Source organism: Lepus europaeus, chromosome 5 (genome assembly GCF_033115175.1).
Source record: "Lepus europaeus isolate LE1 chromosome 5, mLepTim1.pri, whole genome shotgun sequence".
NCBI classification, from domain to species: domain Eukaryota; kingdom Metazoa; phylum Chordata; class Mammalia; order Lagomorpha; family Leporidae; genus Lepus; species Lepus europaeus.
This window is the reverse complement of record NC_084831.1, coordinates 121,210,239-121,229,862: the sequence shown is the minus strand read 5'-3', so window position 1 is coordinate 121,229,862 and position 19,624 is coordinate 121,210,239. Positions and strand designations below refer to the sequence as shown.

The window sequence follows — 19,624 nt, the reverse complement described above, 5'->3', positions numbered from 1 at the left end:
AGGCCTCTTTGAAATTTTTTCAAAAAAATTTTTTTGAAGATTTATTTGATAAGAAGAGTTACAGAGAGAGAGAGAGAGAGAGAGATGTCTTCCATCCTCTGGTTCACTTCCTAAATGGCTGCAACATCCAGGAATGAGCCAGGCTGAAGCCAAGAGCCAGGAACTCCCACTACATCTCCCACATGGGTGGCCAAGTCCCAAGTATTTGAGCCCTTATCCACTGCTTTCTAGGTACATCAGCCAGGAGCTGGATCAAAACTGAAATAAGTGGGACTTGAATTGTTGCTCTGATTTGGGATGCAGGCATTGCAACAGCAGCTTAACCTCCTGCACCACAGTGCCCATCCCTTACTTTGTAGTTCTAATGGTGGGTTTGGTTTTTTTTTCCCTTCTCATTCCTTTTGCATTAAGAGAAGTTCTTCTATAAAGAAGAGCTGCTGCCCTCATTTTATTTAGTAGTGTATATAAAGTATGGATTCATGGTTAGTTTATTTTTTGCATTATAGTTCAATATTGTTATTACTTTTTTTTTTTTTTTTGACAGGCAGAGTGGACAGTGAGAGAGAGAGATACAGAGAGAAAGGTCTTCTTTATTCCATTGGTTCACCCCCCCAATGGCCGCCGTGGCTGGTGCACCGCGCTGATCCAAAGCCAGGAGCCGGTGCTTCTTCTGGTCTCCCATGAGGGTGCAGAGTCCAAGGACTTGGGCCATTCTCCACTGAACTCCCAGGCCACAGCAGAGAGCTGGACAGGAAGAGGAGCGACCGGGACAGAATCCGGCGCCCCGACTGGGACTGGAACCCAGTGTGCCGGCGCTGCAGGCGGAGGATTAGCCTATTGAGCCGTGGCACCGGCCTAATACTGCTATTACTTAGTATACTAAAATTGTTTCATTTTTAGCATGGGGAACTAATTCAAGTTTTTCCTTTATGGTGTCATATCATCTAGCCTAAGATCACAGTTTCCTTATATGTCATATTTTAGCATACTACTTTTTTTTTTTTTTTCTGGCTACAAGTTTGTTTAACACAAAATAATCCCCTCCAACTTCACTGGGGTGGCTGACCACGTCCACGACCAAATCCGCCTCTAAACTGGAATTCAGTTGCTGACCCAGCCCCAGCCTCGGCTTTCTTGTCAGCACCAGAGGGCACAGTGCTTCGTCTGTAAGTGTCTCTGTCAGCTTCCCCTCTTGTGAGTCTCGCAGGCCGTTCTCCCTCCAGACCTTTAGGCCTAGGCCTGCCGGTCTCGGGTTGGCTGTGGCGCAGGGTGGCAGGCACGATCTCGGGGGGCAGGTGGAGGTAGTCCTGGAGATACTGGATGCCCTCGTTGGTGAGGTACCAGTAGAAGTGTCTCCACGCGAACTGCTCCTTCACGTAGCCTCGAGACTTGAGCGACTGCATGGCCTTCATGACGTGGAGGTTGGGCACGTTCTTGTCCGCCAGCTCTGGGTGCTTCGGCATGTGCACGTCCTTTTTGGCTACCATCACCCCCTCCTTGAAGAGGAGTTCGTAAATGGCAATGCGATTCTTCTTGGGCATCAACATCGCGGCGGCTGTAGGGTTCGGAGCCGAGGCCGGAAAGGAAGGGAGCATACTACATTTTAATATATGGTTTATTTTGAGTTAATTTTTTTAAAAAGTTATGGATTGGTAGAGGTTCTCCTTTTGCATGGAGATGTTCAGTTATTTCAGCATTAGTTATTGAGAATAGTCCTTTTTCCATTAAATTGCTTTTTTTTAAATTTTTTTATTTTTTATTTCATAAATGTGAATTTACAAAGTGCAACTTTTGTATTGTTGTGGCTTCCCCCCCAACCTCCCTCCCTCCCGTGGCCCTCCCCTCTCCCTCTCCCATCCTGCCTTTTATCGAGTTCATTTTCAATTACCTTCATATACTGAAGATCAACTTAGTATATACTAAGCAAGGATTTCAACAGGCTGCATTCACACAACTGCACAAGGTATAGGGTATTGTTCGACTAGTAGTGTTTTTAAGTTTCATAGTAAAACACATTAAGGACAGAGATCCTACGTGGGGAGCATGTACCCAGTGACTCCCGTGTTGATTTAACAATTGGCACTCTTATTTATGACGTCAGCAATCACCCGAGACTCTTGCTATGAGCTGTCTAGGCTATGGAAGTCCCTTGAGTTCACCGACTCTGAACTTGTTTAGTCAAGGCCATGTCACAGTGGAGGTTCTTTCCTCCCTTCAGAGAAAGGTACCTCTCTCCTTGATGGCCTGTTCCTTCTGCTGGGGTCTTGTTCACCAGGGTCTTTCATTTAGATTGTTTTTTGCCACCGTGTCATGGCTTTCCATGCCTGTGAGACTCTCATGGACCTTTTAGCCAGATCCGAATGTCCCAAAGGTTGATTCTGAGGCAGGAGTGCTGTTTTGGGCATTTGCCATTCTATGAGTCTGCTGTGTGTCCTGCTTCCCCTGCAGGATCGTTTAAATTGCTTTTACACCTTTGTCAAATTATTACTTGTCAAAAGATTACTTGAATTTCTTTGAGAGGCACAGAAAGAGAGAGAGAGAGTAAGAGAGAGAGAGAACACAAAATCTTTGCTCTGCTGGTTCACTCTCCAAGTGCCTGCAACAGCCAGGATAGGGCAGGCCGAAGCCAGGAACCTAAAACTACATCTAGGTCTTCCTCATGGGTGGCAGGGGCCTAAACATTTGGGCCATCTTTCTCTGCTTTCCCAGACATACAAACAGGGAGCTGGATTAGAAGTGAAGCAGCTAGGACTCCAGCCGGTTCTCTTATAAGATGCCAGCATTCCAGTGGTGGTTTAATCCACTGTGCCACAATGCTGACCCAATGTGGATATTTTTCTAGACTATTCCGTGCCCTTGATCCATGTGTGTAACCTTTGAATGATATTACATAGTGTTAATTACTATGACAGAGTAAATGTAGAAGTCAAGTAGTCTCTTTCAAGTTGTTCTTTATTTATTTATTTTAGAAGAGTTATTTTTATTTATTTGAAATGCAGAGTTAGAGAGAGAGAGAGAGAGGAAGAGGTAGAGATACCTTCCATCCAACGGTTCACTCCCAAGATGGCTGTAACAATTGGGGCTGGCCTGGAGAGAAGCCAGGAGCTAGGAGCTTCTTCCAGGTCTGCCACATGGGTTCAGGAACCCAATCACTTGGGCCATCTCTGCTGCTTTCCCAGGCACATAAGCAGAGAGCTGGATTGGAAGTGGAGCAGCTGGGACTTGAACCTGGCATCCATATGGGATGCTGCTGTTGAAGTAGGTGGCTTTACTTGCTGTGCCACAACGCTGGCACCTAATTTATTTTTAACCAGATTGTAGGGCTGTTTTAGGTTCTTTGTATATCCTTATAAGTTTTAAATTGGTTTGTCATTTTCTATAAAAATGCTTGCTTTACTATTATTATTATTATTATTTTTTTACTTTTTGACAGGCAGAGTGGATAGTGAGAGAGACAGAGAGAAAGGTCTTCCTTTTGCCGTTTGTTCACCCTCCAATGGCCGCCGCGGCTGGTGTGCTGCGGCCGGCGCACCGCGCTGTTCCGAAGGCAGGAGCCAGGTGCTTATCCTGGTCTCCCATGGGGTGCAGGACCCAAGCACTTGGGCCATCCTCCACTGCACTCCCTGGCCACAGCAGAGAGCTGGCCTGGAAGAGGGGCAATCAGGACAGAATCTGGCGCCCCGACCGGGACTAGAACCTGGTGTGCCGGTGCCGCTAGGCGAAGGATTAACCTGTTGAGCCACGGCGCCGGCCTGCTTTACTATTGATTAGTGATAAATCCATGGATGAATTTGAGAGAATTGTTTGAATGCCGAGTTCAATAATGATATGGAAATAGCTCTCTTCATTTATTTAGGTTTTTCTCTCAACAGTAGTTTTTAGTTTTGTTTTGTTTTTTAATTTATTTATTTGAAAGGCGGAGAGACAAGGTGAGAGGAGAGAGAGACACCTATCTTCCATCTGCTGGTTCACTCTCTAAATGCCTTTTTTTTTTTTTTTTTTTGACAGGCAGAGTGGACAGTGAGAGAGAGAGAGAGACAGAGAGAAAGGTCTTCCTTTGCCATTGGTTCACCCTCCAATGGCCGCCGCGGCTGGTGTGCTGCGGCCGGCGCACCGCGCTGTTCCGAAGGCAGGAGCCAGGTGCTTCTCCTGGTCTCCCATGCGGGTGCAGGGCCCAAGCACTTGGGCCATCCTCCACTGCACTCCCGGGCCATAGCAGAGAGCTGGCCTGGAAGAGGGGCAACCGGGACAGAATCCGGTGTCCCGACCGGGACTAGAACCCGGTGTGCCGGCGCCGCAAGGTGGAGGATTAGCCTGTTGAGCCATGGCGCTGGCCCTAAATGCCATTTTTTAAAACTTTTTTTTTCTTTTAAGTTTTCTGATTTTAATATTAGTTTGACATAGCATTGGTAACCATGCTTACTGAAACATCTAATGATACAATCTGAATCATATAATTCATTAAATATTATACCCTGCTTCCCCAGAATATTTAGGCTGGTCATAGAGTTAACATTGTATAAGTAAGTACATAAGCATAATCAGGGACAGCCTCTTGTATAAATTGCTGTTTAGCAATACACAAACTGCCTCAATGATTTATGCTTATAGGTAGATATTCAATTATACCAATAAAACAGCATGTCTTGAAAATATGGGCACATTTTAAAACATATTAAGACAATTCTGTTAATCGTTAATAGTCCCACAGTATGACTGAGTAATAAGATCCTACTTTAAAAGCAAAAATCTAATCAGTATAGTGCATGATTGATTCAACATAGTTCCCAGGGAAGAGACCAGTCACTCGATTGCAGACTCCTTCATACCAGCCATCATCATTCTTCTTTATAACATAAATGATTGCACCCTCCATGAAGGACAGCTCATCATCCTTGTCTTTTGTATAATCATATATTGCAACAACTTTCTCAGTATAATTCTTGGGGGCCCAAGCAGGATCCCCATCTGCATATGGATCGTTATACTGGACTACTGCAGCCTCCTCGTCTTCACAGTCCACTGGAGGTGGTGGTGGTGGAGGCGGAGAGTCATCAAACATGGGAACGTCATCCGGCGGAGGTGGTGGCGGGGGAGTTGGACTATCAGCAACTGGTCCAGCTGTCGGTGGCGATGGTGTAGGCACAGCAATAGGAATGCCAATACTACTACTTCCACTGTTTTCTCGACTTCCACTTCCTCCACTACTTCCACTGTGTGTTCTTGGTCTCTGATTTAAAGAAGCTGTCCGGCCTGGACTGTGTTGACTTCCAAGCCTAGCAGGACTTGTCATGTAGTCATTAGGAACTGTTGGGGGTTTAACAGGTTCCAGGGTTTTATACGGAGTATTCCGTCCCAACGTTCCTCGGCCTGACATGGGAGGACTTGGTGGTTTCTGAGTAGGAGGATTTGTTCTCGACAATGTGCCAGTTCTTGCAGGCTGGTTATTTCCATGCTTGACACCATGGCCCACATCATCCAAAACTGTAGTCAATAGGTTTCCAAATATACCTTACAGGGCGCTCCATATTTGCAGGTGCTATTATTTTGTGAGTTCTTGATGTATTCTTATTGGTTGTCAAAATGCCAATCTCTCTTCGAGCCACTTTCTCTATGAATATCCACAGTCTGTGAGATATGATTAATGGAAGACTCCATTCTCCGAAGCTGGGAGGCTTGAATGTCCAGCAATTGGAGTACATTGTTGGCCAGTGCATTTATCTGATAAGCAACACTAGCTAGAGATTGGGTTGTGTAGGCTTTGGTCTCTTCTAAAGCTTTTCTCCTGTCTGTAGCCTGTATGTAGTTGTTTTCACAGTAGTCTGCCACCCGGGTCAGGTTCTGGTAACTCTCTATCAGCGCCCTCTTGCCAGACAGGATCTCCTCCTCTAGTAACATTTGCAGCTCTGCCATTTTCCACCCCTCCACATCACTTTCTTGCGTGTGAAAGAGACAGGGGCAGCAAGGTCCGCCGAGGCTCGCAGCACCTCACAGCCCGGATACACACCGCCTACCTGCCCTCCCGCCTGGTATTGTGGGACGGCACCACCACCTCTTCTTCCTCACTCTTTTTTTTTTTTTTTAAGATTTATTTATTTATTTGAGAGGTAGAGTTACAGACGGAGAGAGGGAGAGACATAGAGAGAAGTTTTCCATTGCTGGTTCACTCCCCAAATGGCCACAATGACCAGAGCTGGGCCGATCAGAAGCCAGGAGCCAAGGAGTTTCTTTCAGGTCTCGTTGTGGGGGCCCAAGCGTTTGGTTAATCTGCTTCTGCTTCTGCTTCCCCAGGCCATTAGCAGGGGAGCTGAATTGGAAGTGGAACAGCTGAAACTTGAACTATGAGGCTTAACCTACTGTGCCACAGTACTGGCTCCTCTAAGTGCCATTAGTAACTAATGCTGGGCCAGGCTAAAGCCAGGAGCCAGGAAATCCATCTTGATGTTCCACATGGGTGGCAGGGACCCAAATATTTTGCCATGATCCACTACCTTCCCAGGTGCATTAGCAGGAAACTGGATTAGAAGTGGAAGAGCTGTAACTCAATCCAGGCCCTCAGATAGGGGATGTTGGATGTCCTAAATGGCAGCTTATCCCAAGGTGCCACAACACTTGCCCCTGTTTTGCAGTTTTTAGCATATAATGTTTTCCTACATTTTCTTAAATTTATGAACACCTAGATTCTTTTCAATGCTAGTATTAGTATTCTTTTTTTAATTTCCAATTGTTCGTTGCTAGTATATAGTGAATCTTGATATTTTACTTTCTATCTTATGGTCTTGCTAATTTCACATACTAGCTCTGTGTGCTTTCTTGTACTTACTTTGGAGATTCTTACATAGATAATTATGTTATCTGAATATAGAGTTTTTTCTTTCTTTTCTAATCCATTTATCCATCTTTCCTGCTTACCTTCCTTCCTGTTGTCCATCCCGTGTTCATTTATCCATTTCTCTGTCATTGCATTCGTAAGGACCTTTAATGTGTTTTTTTTTTTTTTTTTTTTAATGATCTTAGGGGAAATGCATTTAATCTTTCACCATTGAGCTGCAGGTTTTTTTTTTTTTTTTTTTTTTTTTTTTTAATTTGTTTGTTTATTTGAAAGGCAGAGTAACAGAGAGAGAGGGCTCCTGTCCGCTGATTCACTCCCCAAATGCTCACAACAGCCAAGGCTGGGCCAGGCCAAAGTCAGGAGTCTGGAATTGTATCTGGGTTCCCTACTTGGCAGGAACGCAAGTACTTGGGCCATCACCTCTCAGGTGCATTAGTAGGAAGCTGGATCTGAAGCTCAAGAGTAGCAGGTAATTGAAGCAGGTATTGTGATATGGGTTGTGGCATTTCAGGTGGAGGCTTAACCTTCTGTGCTGCAACTCCTGCCCCTTGCTGTAGATTGTTTATAGCTGTCATTTATCATATTGAGAATCAACTATTTTCTAGATGATTAAAGTGGTTTATGAATTGGGTTGGATTTTGTGAAAAGTTTTTTTTTTTTTTTTTGATACATTGATGAGGGAGGAGATCAAGAGATAGATCTTCCATCTATTGGTTCCCTCCTCAAATGGCTGTAACTGCTGGGACTGGTTTAAGGCAGAGCCAGGAGCCTGGAACTCAAGTGTTTAGGCCATCTTTTGCTGCTCTCCCAGGCATGGTAACAGGCAGCTGTATTGGAAGTAGAGTAGCCTGGACTCTAACTGGCGCTCTGATACAGGATGCTGACATTGCAAACAGAGTCTTAATCTGGTATACTTCAACGACAGCCTCTGCTCTTTATTTTTTATAGATTATTTGTTTATTTTTACTTTACCTGAAAGGGATTCAAACTGACAGGTCTTCCATCTGTGTTTTCACTGTCCAGTGCTTGCAGCAGCTAGGGCTGGATTATGCCTCAGCCTCAGCCCAGAACTCTATCCAGTTTCCCATGTGGGTGTGAGGGACTCAAGCACTTGAACCATCGTGTGCTACTTCCCAGGGTGTACATTAGGAGGAAGTCGCTTCAGAAGCAGAAGAGCTGGGACTGGAACCAAGCACTCCAATGTGGGATGGGAGTGTCCCAAGTGGCTACTTAACTGCTGTGCCAAATGCCCATGGTGCATTTGCTCTTTAGCTTCATAGTTGCTATTTCCTTCTGGGTTTCTTTGAGTTTCATTCTGTTTATGCATAGCTTAAGAGTCAACCAGAATTTAAAAGGGATTTCTACAGAGACTATTTGACTCATTTTTCCTTAGTTTCCTCCTCTGCAGGGTTTTATCTCTCAATCTTAGCTATTTTGGTTGCTCCTAATTTATGTCTTTTTTGCCAAGCAAGACTGCTGCCTTCACTTTAGGTTCTCCTTATGTGCTTCCCTTCTCAAGGATCACAACTCCATCTATCCTGTCCAGAGTGGTTATTATCCAGTCCTTCAGATTTTTGCTGTATTTATTTTGTTCTACTTTTATGTAGCTTTATCATTGTGTTTGACAGGAAAGTTAACCTAATAAAAAAAATACTTTGTCATGGCCAGAACCAGATGTACTATGCATGTTTTTGATGGTGTTGGTTTTTTTTTGTTTGTTTGTTTGTTTTTTGACAGGCAGAGTGGACAGTGAGAGAGAGAGTGACAGAGAGACAGAAAGGTCTTCCTTTTTGCCATTGGTTCACCCTCCAATGGCCGCCGCAGCCGGTGTGCTGCGGCCGGCGCACCGCGCTGATCCGAAGGCAGGAGCCAGGTGCTTCTCCTGGTCTCCCATGGGGTGCAGGGCCCAAACACTTGGGCCATCCTCCACTACACTCCCTGGCCACAGCAGAGAGCTGGCCTGGAAGAGGGGCAACTGGGACAGAATGCTCTAAGCATTGTGGCCAACTGGGGAGTGAACCAGCAAATGGAAGACCTCTCTTGCGTGCGTGTTCTCTCTCTCTCTCTCTCTCTCTCTCTCTCTCTCTCTGCCTCTCCTTCTGTCTGTTAACTCTGACTTTCAAATAAATAAATAAATGTTTAAAAGGAAAAAAAAAAAAGGCAGAGTGACAGGGAGAGAACGAGAGCAAGGGGAATCTTCCATTTTCTGGATGGCTGTGACAGCCAGGTCTGGGCCAAGCTGAAGCCAGGAAGGAGCCTAGGCCTCTGTCCTGGTCTTCCATATGGGTAGCAGGGGCCTAGGCACTTTGGCCATCTTGTGCTACTTTTCCAGAAGGTGCATTAGCAGGGAACCAGATCAGACACAGAACAATTGGAATTCAAATCTGCACTCAGTCTGGTCTGCCAGTGTCACAAGCATGGCTTTACCTGCCATACCACAATGCCAGCTTGCAAAGCTAGGATTTCTGCTGTATTACCCGGGAAGTATATACAGTATTGATTAATGCTGCAGCTTCTAGGCCTAGAGTGCTTGTCTTTAAAGCATTAATGTCACTTACTAGATCTTGGAAAAGTTTCTTAACTTCTCTGCCTTCATTTTCTTATGTGGATTGTGTGAAAATAATAGTCATGACTTACTCATCGGAAGAAGTGAATTAATATATAGTATGTAGAAGAGTGCTTGACATCAAATATTCAGTGAATGTTAGCTGTTGTGACTACTGTAGAATGAATACCCCCTTCACTGGTTACCACCACTGCCTTATCATAGTTTTTGATTTCCAGAACCAGACAGCTACCAGCTTGATTTTCTTTTACTATTGGCTTTTGGGGCTGTGTTCCTGGAGCAGCCATTTTGAAGATTCTGTTGATGTTCTTGGTTTATTTGCAGAACAAGAGAGTGGAGAAAGTGAGAAAAGGAGAAAAAAGAAGAAAGGTACCAAAAGGAAACGAGATGGAAAGGGTCAAGAAGAAGGGACCTTGGCTTATGACCTGAAACTAGATGACATGCTTGACCGCACCTTGGAGGATGGTGCCAAGCAGCATAACCTAACGGCAGTCAATGTTCGGAACATCCTTCATGTGAGCAGAACTGGGCCAGTTGTGTAATTGGAATGGAATCTTTTCATGCAAAGCACAGAAAAATACTCAACAAATTCTGTTTTTGTTTGTTTGTTTGTTTAAGATTTATTTATTTATTTATTTTGAAAGAGTTACAGAGGAAGGAAAAGACAGAGATCTTCCATCTGCTGGTTTACTCGCCAGATGGCTGCAGTAGCCAGTCCTGGCTGGCCAGGCCGAAGATAGGAGCCAGGAACATCATCTGGCTCTCCCACATGTGTGCAAGGGCCCAAACACTTGGGCTATTTTCCGCTACCTTCCCCAGGCCATTAGCGGGGAGCTTGATCAGGAGTAGAGCAGACATTACATGAACTGGTGCCAGTATGGAATGCTGGTGTTAAAGGCAGAAACTTTACCTGCTATGCCACAGGCCAGCCCCCTCAGCAAAAATTTCATTTCTGGTCTCTGCATTACTAATTTTGTGGATTTACCTGACATTACATGTGAATCTTAATTCTTTAATCTAGGATCTTGCCTCCCACAGAGACAAGAATTCTAAACAGAAGCATAATAACATGTACAAGTGAGAACAGGATTTATTTCTAAGTGAGAGAATGAATGTACATTCACATGTGAGTGTGGGCCACCCCGCACTGAGAAATACCTGTCATGAGTGCGCCAGAGGCTTGCCCATGAAAGAAAGAGATAGGGAGAGAGAAGGAAAAGTATCTCCAAGTGTGGTCCATGGCTAAAAGAACCTTCTCCCTCCCTTCCCCTTCTCAGCCTGTTTTATGAGGTGGGGGTGGTACCACTTTAATCGGATAAACAAACAAGGTGGGTTCTTAGCATGATTGAAGCCTTTTGGGATACTCTCATGTAGAATTTAAATTCCATGTGGTCATGATTGTGTCTTGTTCAGGTTCTGGATGAGACGCAGGTGTACATTCTGGGAAGGTGGGTGAATAAAGCTGACAGTTAAAGAGATGACCATTATATTGCAGGGCTGCAAGAATTCAGGCTCACCTAAACCTGATTAATGGCCTAATTATACCATGGCAACAAAACATTTTACATTTCAATATAGCTTTCTCTTTTACTTAGCACAGTGAAATCTGGACACGGTGTTTAAAAAGAGCTAAATTCCTTCTTCTGATCTGGGTGTTTATTGTTTAGCATATTTGAAGATGGTGATGTTCATGGTGGATTTGCTCTTCTATGAGATCTGATGAGCTGTCCAGTTAGTAGTTCTCCTATAGTACTTTGCCTGTAAGAAAATGTTGTTCTTGATATGTAGTGTTTGTAGAGTCCTTGCTGTTTGTTACTCTTTTATGCATAGAGACTCTTTTTATGTGAGCCATTACTGTTTCTAGCGCTGCTGATGAGACGAGTCCATTTGCTGCTGCATCTGTCAAGCTGTACATTTCTGCCAAAACTTGGCTTCTTTCTTCTTTACTTTCAGTTGCCTTACCTCACCCAGCTAGCTGTCATTTATCACGTGCATATGTGTAGCAGAGTTCCTTAGAGATACGTATTGTCTAGATAACAAGCCCTTGTTGCTTAAAGTGAAATTTCATCTTTCTCCAGGAAGTAATCACAAATGAGCACGTGGTAGCTATGATGAAAGCAGCCATCAGTGAGACAGAAGACATGCCAATGTTTGTGAGTAGTTGATTGTTACTCTTTAGATCTCATGGAACAGAGTTATCTGTAAACTGGCGAAGTATAGGAAGTCACTTGGGAAGTTATAAAGAATTTGATGTCTGGTGGCAACATTAGCATCTCAAAACCCAACTGTCACACCGGAATTTTTTTTTTTACTGACTGTTTTCTTCCTATTTCCCCTAACATAGGAGCCTAAGATGACACGCTCTAAGCTGAAGGAAGTGGTGGAGAAAGGAGTGGTGAGTGCTCTGGTTTTTTTAATTTAGCATAGTAAATAGATTCTAATTCCAGGTTATTCATCTGGAAAAAATATAGGCAAAATTGTGGTTGAATTTGGCTCATTAAAGAATTATTTGTGAAAAGCAGGTAGAGAAGGAGTATATGAAATGGTTATCATAGTTTATTTTTGTTGTTGATGTGGAATATTGCTTTTGAAACTAACGAATGAGGCCAGTATTTTTATTGTTATAACTTATGTCGCAAAGGGTTTAGAGTAGTGTTTTTCAAAATGTGTTCTAGGGACCACTTGCATCAAAATCACTTTGGTTTGGGATGTCTCTAAATTTTGATTATTAAAAACGCACACATGGGGCTGGTGTTGTGGTGCAGTGAGTTAATAAGCCTGCAACCCTCATGGGTGCTGTTTTGGCTCCTAGCTGTTCTGGTTCCAGAGGAAGATGGCCTGATTGCTTGGGCCCCTGCAGACCTACATGGAGTTTCTGGCTCCTAGCTTCTGCCTTGCCCAGCCCTGACTGTTGTGGCCATTTGTGGAGTGAACCAGCAGATGGAAGATCTCTCTCTCTCTCTTTCTGTCTCTGTCTCTCTCTCTCTCTCTGCCTTTGTCTTTGTAATTCTGCTTTTCAAGTAAGTTAATCCATCTGTAATAATAATACATCTAACCCTGAAAGGCAGGGTTAGAGAGAGAGAATGAGATCTTCATTCCTGGTTCACTCCCCAAATGGTCTAAGGGCCAGGGCTGGGCTGGGCCAGGCTGAAGCCAGGAGCCTGGAACTCCAGCCAAATGCCTTACGTGGGTGGCAGGGGCCCAGTAATTCAGGCGATCTTCTGCTGCAAGGAGCTAGATAAGAAGTGGAGCAGCTAGAACTGAAACCAGTGCTCATATGGAATCATGGGGTGCTGATATCACAGGCAGTGACTTAACCCAGATGAGCAGGGGTGGCAGTGGGAGTTGAGGGGTGGTGGTGGAGAGGAGTGCCAAGAAATAGATTCTTTTTCTTCCATCAAGCTTTGACAGGATTTGAGAACATGCCCTCAGGGATGGCAAGTATCTGTAGATCTCTGCAGCTGCAGCTGCTTGTTAATTAGGTAACTTTTGAGATGGTAAAGAAGAGATAAAAATGACAAGCAATGTAGCTAATGAGATAATTATTTATATTCTTTCTTGATAGGTAATTCCAACATGGAATATTTCACCAATTAAAAAGGCCAATGAAATTAAGGTAAACTTGAAAATGGCAGTTGTTATTCTTTTCCAGAAAGACTTCATCAACTTTGAAACCCAAGTACTTCCTTTCTTTTGTTAACATTTTTTTTGGCCTATCTTTCTTTAATTCCAGCTTTGGATTTTTCCATTCCATTTTTCTTAGATTCACATCACACAGACTTATTTTAACCCTGCCTCATATAATTTGCTTTACACATTACACATCTCAGGAGTTGTTTTTCTGCCCTGCTTTTCCCCCTTATTTTCCAAATATGTGTGTTTTGTGTTTCCCATCCCTCCTCCATTTCTTTCTGATTATCCTAATGTAGCCGCCTCAGTTTGTGGATATCCACCTTGAAGAAGATGACTCCTCAGATGAAGAGTACCAGCCAGACGACGAAGAGGAAGATGAGACTGCTGAAGAGGTCAGTAAGTATCCATTGGTGATAAGAAGAAATTTGGCTTAAGCAATAAGGTGTACTCTGCTTCCCTGGTTATGTTAGCTGTTCTGTAGAAAGGATTCAGGCATTATCATTTTTTTTGCTGTGAGGTGTTTTTCTGCTCTTCATACGTACTTAATGTTTTCTTTTTTTACCTATTATGAAATATAACACACATATAACACAGAAATGTGCATAGAATAAAATTTAGTTTATATGATTATAATGCGAATCTTCATGAAGCTTTCTCCTACAGCAAGAATTAACATTAACATTAACAGGATAACTCCTCTGTGCCCTCCCTTCCCTGTCAGAATGACCTCCCATCACCCAAAGATAACCACTATCCTGATTTTTTTTGGGTAATTGTTTCCATGCTTTTCTTTATGGTTAAGATATTTAAATATGCATCTCTATACCTGTAGCTCAGTTTTGATTGTTTTCAAACTTTTTATATAAATGGACTGAGAGTGTGTTTGTTTTTGTTCCTGACTTGTTTTTTGTTCAACATTATGCTTTTCTTTTTTTTTCTTCTTTTTTTTTATTTTTATTTTTTTGACAGGCAGAGTGGACAGTGAGAGAGAGAGACAGAGAGAAAGGTCTTCCTTTGCTGTTGGTTCACCCTCCAATGGCCGCCATGGCCAGCGCACCGCGCTGATCCGAAGGCAGGAGCCAGGTGCTTCTCCTGGTCTCCCATGGGGTGCAGGGCCCAAGGACTTTGGGCCATCCTCCACTGCACTCCCAGGCCACAGCAGAGAGCTGTCCTGGAAGAGGGGCAACCGGGACAGAATCCGGCGCCCTGACCGGGACTAGAACCCAGTGTGCCGGCGCCACAAGGAGGATTAGCCCGTTGAGCCACGGCGCCGGCCGATAAAAGTTTATATTTTCAAAAATATTTTTGAACATTATGCTTTTGAATTTTGTCTATATTATCACTTACAGCCTTATTCATTTTCATTGCTTCATTAATATTTTCTTTGACCTATTTATTAATGTGTTCTTGGACTTCTTTGTAAAAGGACTTTAAACTATTGGCTTATACTTTTACAGAGTTAAAATGCAAATGAAGATAATGATCTGATCACTTTCCCCCCCTAAAAGATATTAAACTTCTATTTAAGTTTTATTTTCTCTTACTTGGACAAATTGAGTGATTGATTTTTGTGATTCTTTCTCTTGCAATACTTCAAAGTCAGTGAATTGAGGCAGGGGGCATAAATATAAAAGTGAACTTGACTTTTTTTATAGAGCTTGTTGGAAAGTGATGTTGAAAGCACTGCTTCATCTCCACGAGGGGCAAAGAAATCCAGATTGAGGCAGTCTTCTGAGATGACTGAGACCGATGAGGAGAGTGGCCTCTTACCAGAGGTAAACCAGCACCTCACAAAGGGGATGGGGCTGATGCTGCTGTACAGCTAGATTGTTTATTTGTGATGATTCTGGCCTGTCACTGTTTTTCAAAGTCTCTGATGTCATTGAACAGTTATGTGATAAGGGAGAGCTTTTCTGAGTTCTCATCCAAAAATGTGGAACCAGCAGTTTCTTTTCTTCTACTTTTTTCTTCTCTCATACCATAATATTGTCCTAAAGTCATTTTTATTAGATTCTGAGCTTTTTGGTAACTTAAGTAACATTCTGTTGGTTTCCCTGGAAATAATATGAAACCTAGTTAGGTTAGTCTAGTACTTGACAGTACTTTAGTTTGCAAAGGAAAAGATCAGTAGTATCTGGAAGTATGGAAGGCTCTCTTCTTTCTTGCCTGTCCCCCCCCCCCCCCATCTCTCCTTTTTTTGTCTCTTTCAATCAGGCTGAGAAAGTTACCACACCTGCCATTAGGCACATCAGTGCTGAGGTGGTACCCATGGGGCCCCCGCCCCCTCCCAAGCCAAAACAGACTAGGGATAGCACTTTCATGGAGAAGCTGCATGCGGTGGATGAAGAGCTGGCTTCCAGTCCAGTCTGCATGGATTCTTTCCAGGTAAACCTTGTAACTCTAAATCACTGAGATAGTCCAATGTAGTAATTTAGCTGTTGCTCAGATGAACAAGAAAGAGGGATAAATACTATATTCTTATCTAACGAGTAAGAGCCCTGAAACTGTCAGTTCTTTTTCAAGGTTTATTTATTTGAAAGGCTAAATGGCAGAGAGGGAAAGAAAGGCGTCTTCCTTATACTAGTTCAATCCCCAAATGCCTATAATAGCCATGAATGGAGCAGGCTGAAGCCAGGAAGCAGGAACTCCATCTGGGTTGTAGGTGGGAGGAACCCAAGTACTTGGGCCATCATTCACTTTCTTCTGGGCACATTAGTGGAAAGCTATATTGGAAATGGAGGTGAGACTTGATTCTAGAACCTGGTAGGGGATGCAGGTGTCCCAAGCAGTGGATTAACTCACTGTTGCTCCACAACGCCCACCCCAAATCATTAGATACTCTGTTTGGTTTGTGTTATTTAATGTTAAGTAAGAATGGCATTCTTTCTAAGGAAGGCATAAAGTATGCTTAGAGAACATCTTAAAATGTGAAACAGGAGCAACATCACCTAGATTAACCTGTATTAACCTTTTGCCACAGTGGCTTTATCATTCTCTTTGTCTATACACACATTTGTTTTTCTAAATAATTTTAGAGTATATGTTATAGTTTTTTTTTTTTTTTTTTTTTTTTTTTTTTTTTTTAAGATTTATTTATTTATTTGAAAGGCAGAGTTATAGAGAGGCAGAGAGAGAGGTCCTCCATCCACTGGTTCACTCCCCAGATGGCCACAATGGCTGGAACTGTGCTGATCTGAAGCCAGGAGCTTCGTGGGGGTCTCCCACACGGGTACAGAGGCCCAAGGACTTGAGCCATCTTCTGCTTTCCCAGGCCATAGCAGAGAACTGGATCAGAAGTGAAGCAGCTGGGACTCGAACCAGCGCCCATATGAGATGCCAGCACTATAGGCCATGGCTTTACCCACTGTGTTACAGTGCCAGTGCCTATATGTTACAGTTATAATTTTCTTCTGCCCCTAAGTGCTTATATTATGTATTTCCTAAAATTGAGTCCATTCTCTTATGTTATCATATAGTACAATTATCAAAATTAGGTATCTGATCAGATTACTCTCTCAGATTTCCCAGTTTCAATAATACCCTTTTTTTTTTTTTTTTTAAGATTTATTTTATTTATTTGAAAGAGTTAGAGAGGTAGAGACAGAGAGAGAGGACTTCCATCCACTGGTTCACTCTCCAGATGGCCACAATGGCTGGAGCTGTGCCAGTCCGAAGCCAGGAGCCAGGAGCTTCTTGTGGGTCTCCCAAGTGGGACCCAAGGACTTGGGCCATCTTCTCCTGCTTTCCTAGGCCATAGCAGAGAGCTGGATTGGAAGAGGAGCAGCCGGACTAGAACCAGCGCCCATAGGGGATGCTGGTGCTTCAGGTCAGGCTTTTAACCTGCTGTGCACAGCCTTAGCCCCTCAATAATACCCTTAATAGCTAAAGGGTGAATTTTATGGCATATGAATTATGTATCAATAGAGCTGTTGTGTTTCTGAAATACTGGTTTCAAACTGATGTAATTTTTCTTAAAATTTCTGAAACAATAGTAAACCCAAATTGTTTACAGCTGAAATTTTGTGGTTTAAAGTAAGATAATCCCAGAGCACATAATGAGATTTAGAGAATTTGGAAGCCTTATTCACTCAGTGACCTTTTTTCCCTCTGTTGCTTAGCCCATGGATGACAGTCTCATTGCATTCCGCACCCGTTCTAAGATGCCCCTGAAAGATGTTCCCCTGGGCCAGCTGGAGGCGGAGCTCCGAGCTCCTGACATTACTCCTGATATGTATGACCCCAACACAGCAGACGATGAGGACTGGAAGATGTGGCTGGGGGGACTGATGAATGATGATGTGGGGAATGAGGGTGAGTGTCTCGTTTACATTTACTCCATCTGTGTAGTAAAATTTTCATTAATTGAAAGTTTAAAAATGAGGTGTTTGGGGTTTATTGTTTTTAATTTGCATTTAACATAATTCACCTTAAATCAATAGTTAATTTTCTTTTTTTCATTCTGAATTTCTTTGGGAATCTTGAATGTCAAATATCTTCCCTTGAAACATGAATGTAGTTGCCACAATTTTATTTTTATTTGAAAGAGTTAGCGGAAAAGAGAGAGATATCTTCCATCTGCTGGTTCACTCTCCAAATGGCTGCAATGGCCAGGTCTAGACCATGCCAATGCCAGGAACCCAGAACTCCATCTGGGTCTCCCATGTGAGTGGCAAGGGTGTAAGTATGTGAACCATCTTCCGCTGCCTTCCTAGGCTCATTAGCAGGTGGGGTGACCAGGACTTGATCCAGCACTCATATGGTATGTTGGCATTGCAGGTTACAACTTTAACTCTTGAGTGCCATAACACTGGTTACAATATAATTTTATGTATGATTTCATGAGATTATAGTAGTACATCAAAACATTATGTCAGTTAAGGGTCTTTGTGACACAGGTGGAAGTATCCTAACTATCTTGATGAAGTCAAGTGAAATCAGACTTTGAGAATAGCACAATAACCTACAGTAGGGGTGGGAGTTTGGCACAGCATTTAGGCTGCTGCTTGGGACTCCTGCCTTCCATATATGAATGCCTGGGTTCATGTCCTGGCTCTATTTCTGCTTCCTGCTAATGTGAACCCCAGGAGGCAGCAGGTGATGGCTCAAGTAGGTAGCTCCCTGCTACCTTTGTAAGAGACCTGGATTGAGTTCCTGACTCTTGGTTTCAGCCTGGCCTAGACCCAACTGTTGCAGGTATTTGGGGATGAACCAGTGGATGGAAGATATCTTTATGTGTCTTTCCTTTTTTGAAAACAGTGACTAGGAAGAGAGGAGGCAAATGTATGGAATTGACGTGAGTTAGTGTGGTAGCTATTGCAGGATATATCCTCTAGAGTTTTTTTGTTTGTTTGTTTCTCTGTTTTAAGAGTAATATATGTGGTTGGTATAAAGAAATCAAATACTTACACTGTATAAAGAAAATTATTAAAGCCTTCCCCACGATGATAGTTTCATATCCCAGAGAGATCACTGATAATATGTTAAGATATATCTGAGAGTTTTTAAAAACTCGTATGTAGGCCAGCGCCATGGCTCAATAGGCTAATCCTCCACCTTGCAGCGCCGGCACACCAGGTTCTAGTCCCGGTTGGGGCACCGGATTCTGTCCCGGTTGCCCCTCTTCCAGGCCAGCTCTCTGCTATGGCCCGGGAGTGCAGTGGAGGATGGCCCAAGTCCCTGGGCCCTGCACCCGCATGGGAGACCAGGAGAAGCACCTGGCTCCTGGCTTTAGATCAGCATGGTGTGCCGGCCGCAGCGCACCAGCCACAGCGGCCATTAGGAGGTGAACCAATGGAAAAAGGAAGACCTTTCTCTCTGTCTCTCTCTCTTGCTGTCCACTCTGCCTGTCCAAAAAAAAAAAAAAAAAAGGAAAATCGTATGTAATATTTTTGTTTTTTAAAGATTTATGTATTTATTTGAAAGGCAGAGTTACAGAGAGAGAGAGTGAGAGAGATTGTTCTTCTGCTGATTTGTTCACCAAATGGCTCCAGGGAACTGGATTGGAAGTGGAGTATCCAGGACTTGAACCATCGCTCATGGCATTCTGGTGTTGCAGGTGGTGGGTTAACCCCTGCACCACAACATCAGTCCCCTGTTATTCTTTCTCATATGAGTCTGGACTTCAGAGTTTTCTGTTACCCACCCATACTTTCGTATGCAGCCATCCCCTGGAAAAATGTACCTATCTACATACATGAAACTTAAGAAAAAGCTATTAGTTTTTATTTTGAAAGGCTGAGAGACAGAGACAGACAAACAGCTTCCATTCATTGGTTCACTCCCAAAATGCCCAAAATAGCAGGCCAGGCCAAAGCCAGTAGCCTGGAACTCACTTGCTGCCCCCCAGGATGTGTATTAACAGCAAACTGGAAGGAAGCTCAGCTGGAACACAAACCCAGAATCCAGTTTAATGTATATATTTTTAAGATTTATTTATTTATTTGAAAGTCAGAATTACACAGAGAGAGGCCTTCCATGCACTGGTTCACTCCCTAACTGGCCGTAACAGCCAGAGCTGGGCCGATCCAAAACCAGTGTCCAGGCCCAAGGACTTGAGCCATCCTCTTCCAGTCTCCCAGGCAACAACAGAGAGC

At 43.4% G+C, this 19,624-nt stretch overlaps 2 protein-coding genes and 1 pseudogene across 3 annotated transcripts in view; 1 reads left to right on the top strand and 2 right to left on the bottom strand.

Moving 5' to 3' along the window:
- GON4L (gon-4 like) overlaps window positions 1-19,624 on the top strand; it is a 69,534-nt gene that overhangs the window by 17,718 nt on the left and 32,192 nt on the right. For both annotated transcript variants that reach the window (XM_062192450.1, XM_062192449.1), the window contains exons 4-11: window positions 9,723-9,913; window positions 11,477-11,551; window positions 11,743-11,793; window positions 12,964-13,014; window positions 13,328-13,423; window positions 14,687-14,806; window positions 15,246-15,416; window positions 17,150-17,342. In XM_062192450.1, the coding sequence (XP_062048434.1) occupies window positions 9,723-9,913; window positions 11,477-11,551; window positions 11,743-11,793; window positions 12,964-13,014; window positions 13,328-13,423; window positions 14,687-14,806; window positions 15,246-15,416; window positions 17,150-17,342 (948 nt within the window). The remainder of the gene's footprint in view (window positions 1-9,722; window positions 9,914-11,476; window positions 11,552-11,742; window positions 11,794-12,963; window positions 13,015-13,327; window positions 13,424-14,686; window positions 14,807-15,245; window positions 15,417-17,149; window positions 17,343-19,624) is intronic.
- LOC133761009 (small ribosomal subunit protein eS10-like) lies at window positions 999-1,589 on the bottom strand. The gene has a single exon (XM_062193652.1). The coding sequence runs from the start codon at window positions 1,545-1,547 to the stop codon at window positions 1,050-1,052; it is 498 nt and encodes a 165-aa protein (XP_062049636.1). The 5' UTR covers window positions 1,548-1,589; the 3' UTR covers window positions 999-1,049.
- On the bottom strand, window positions 4,679-5,913 carry LOC133761008 (abl interactor 1-like; annotated as a pseudogene).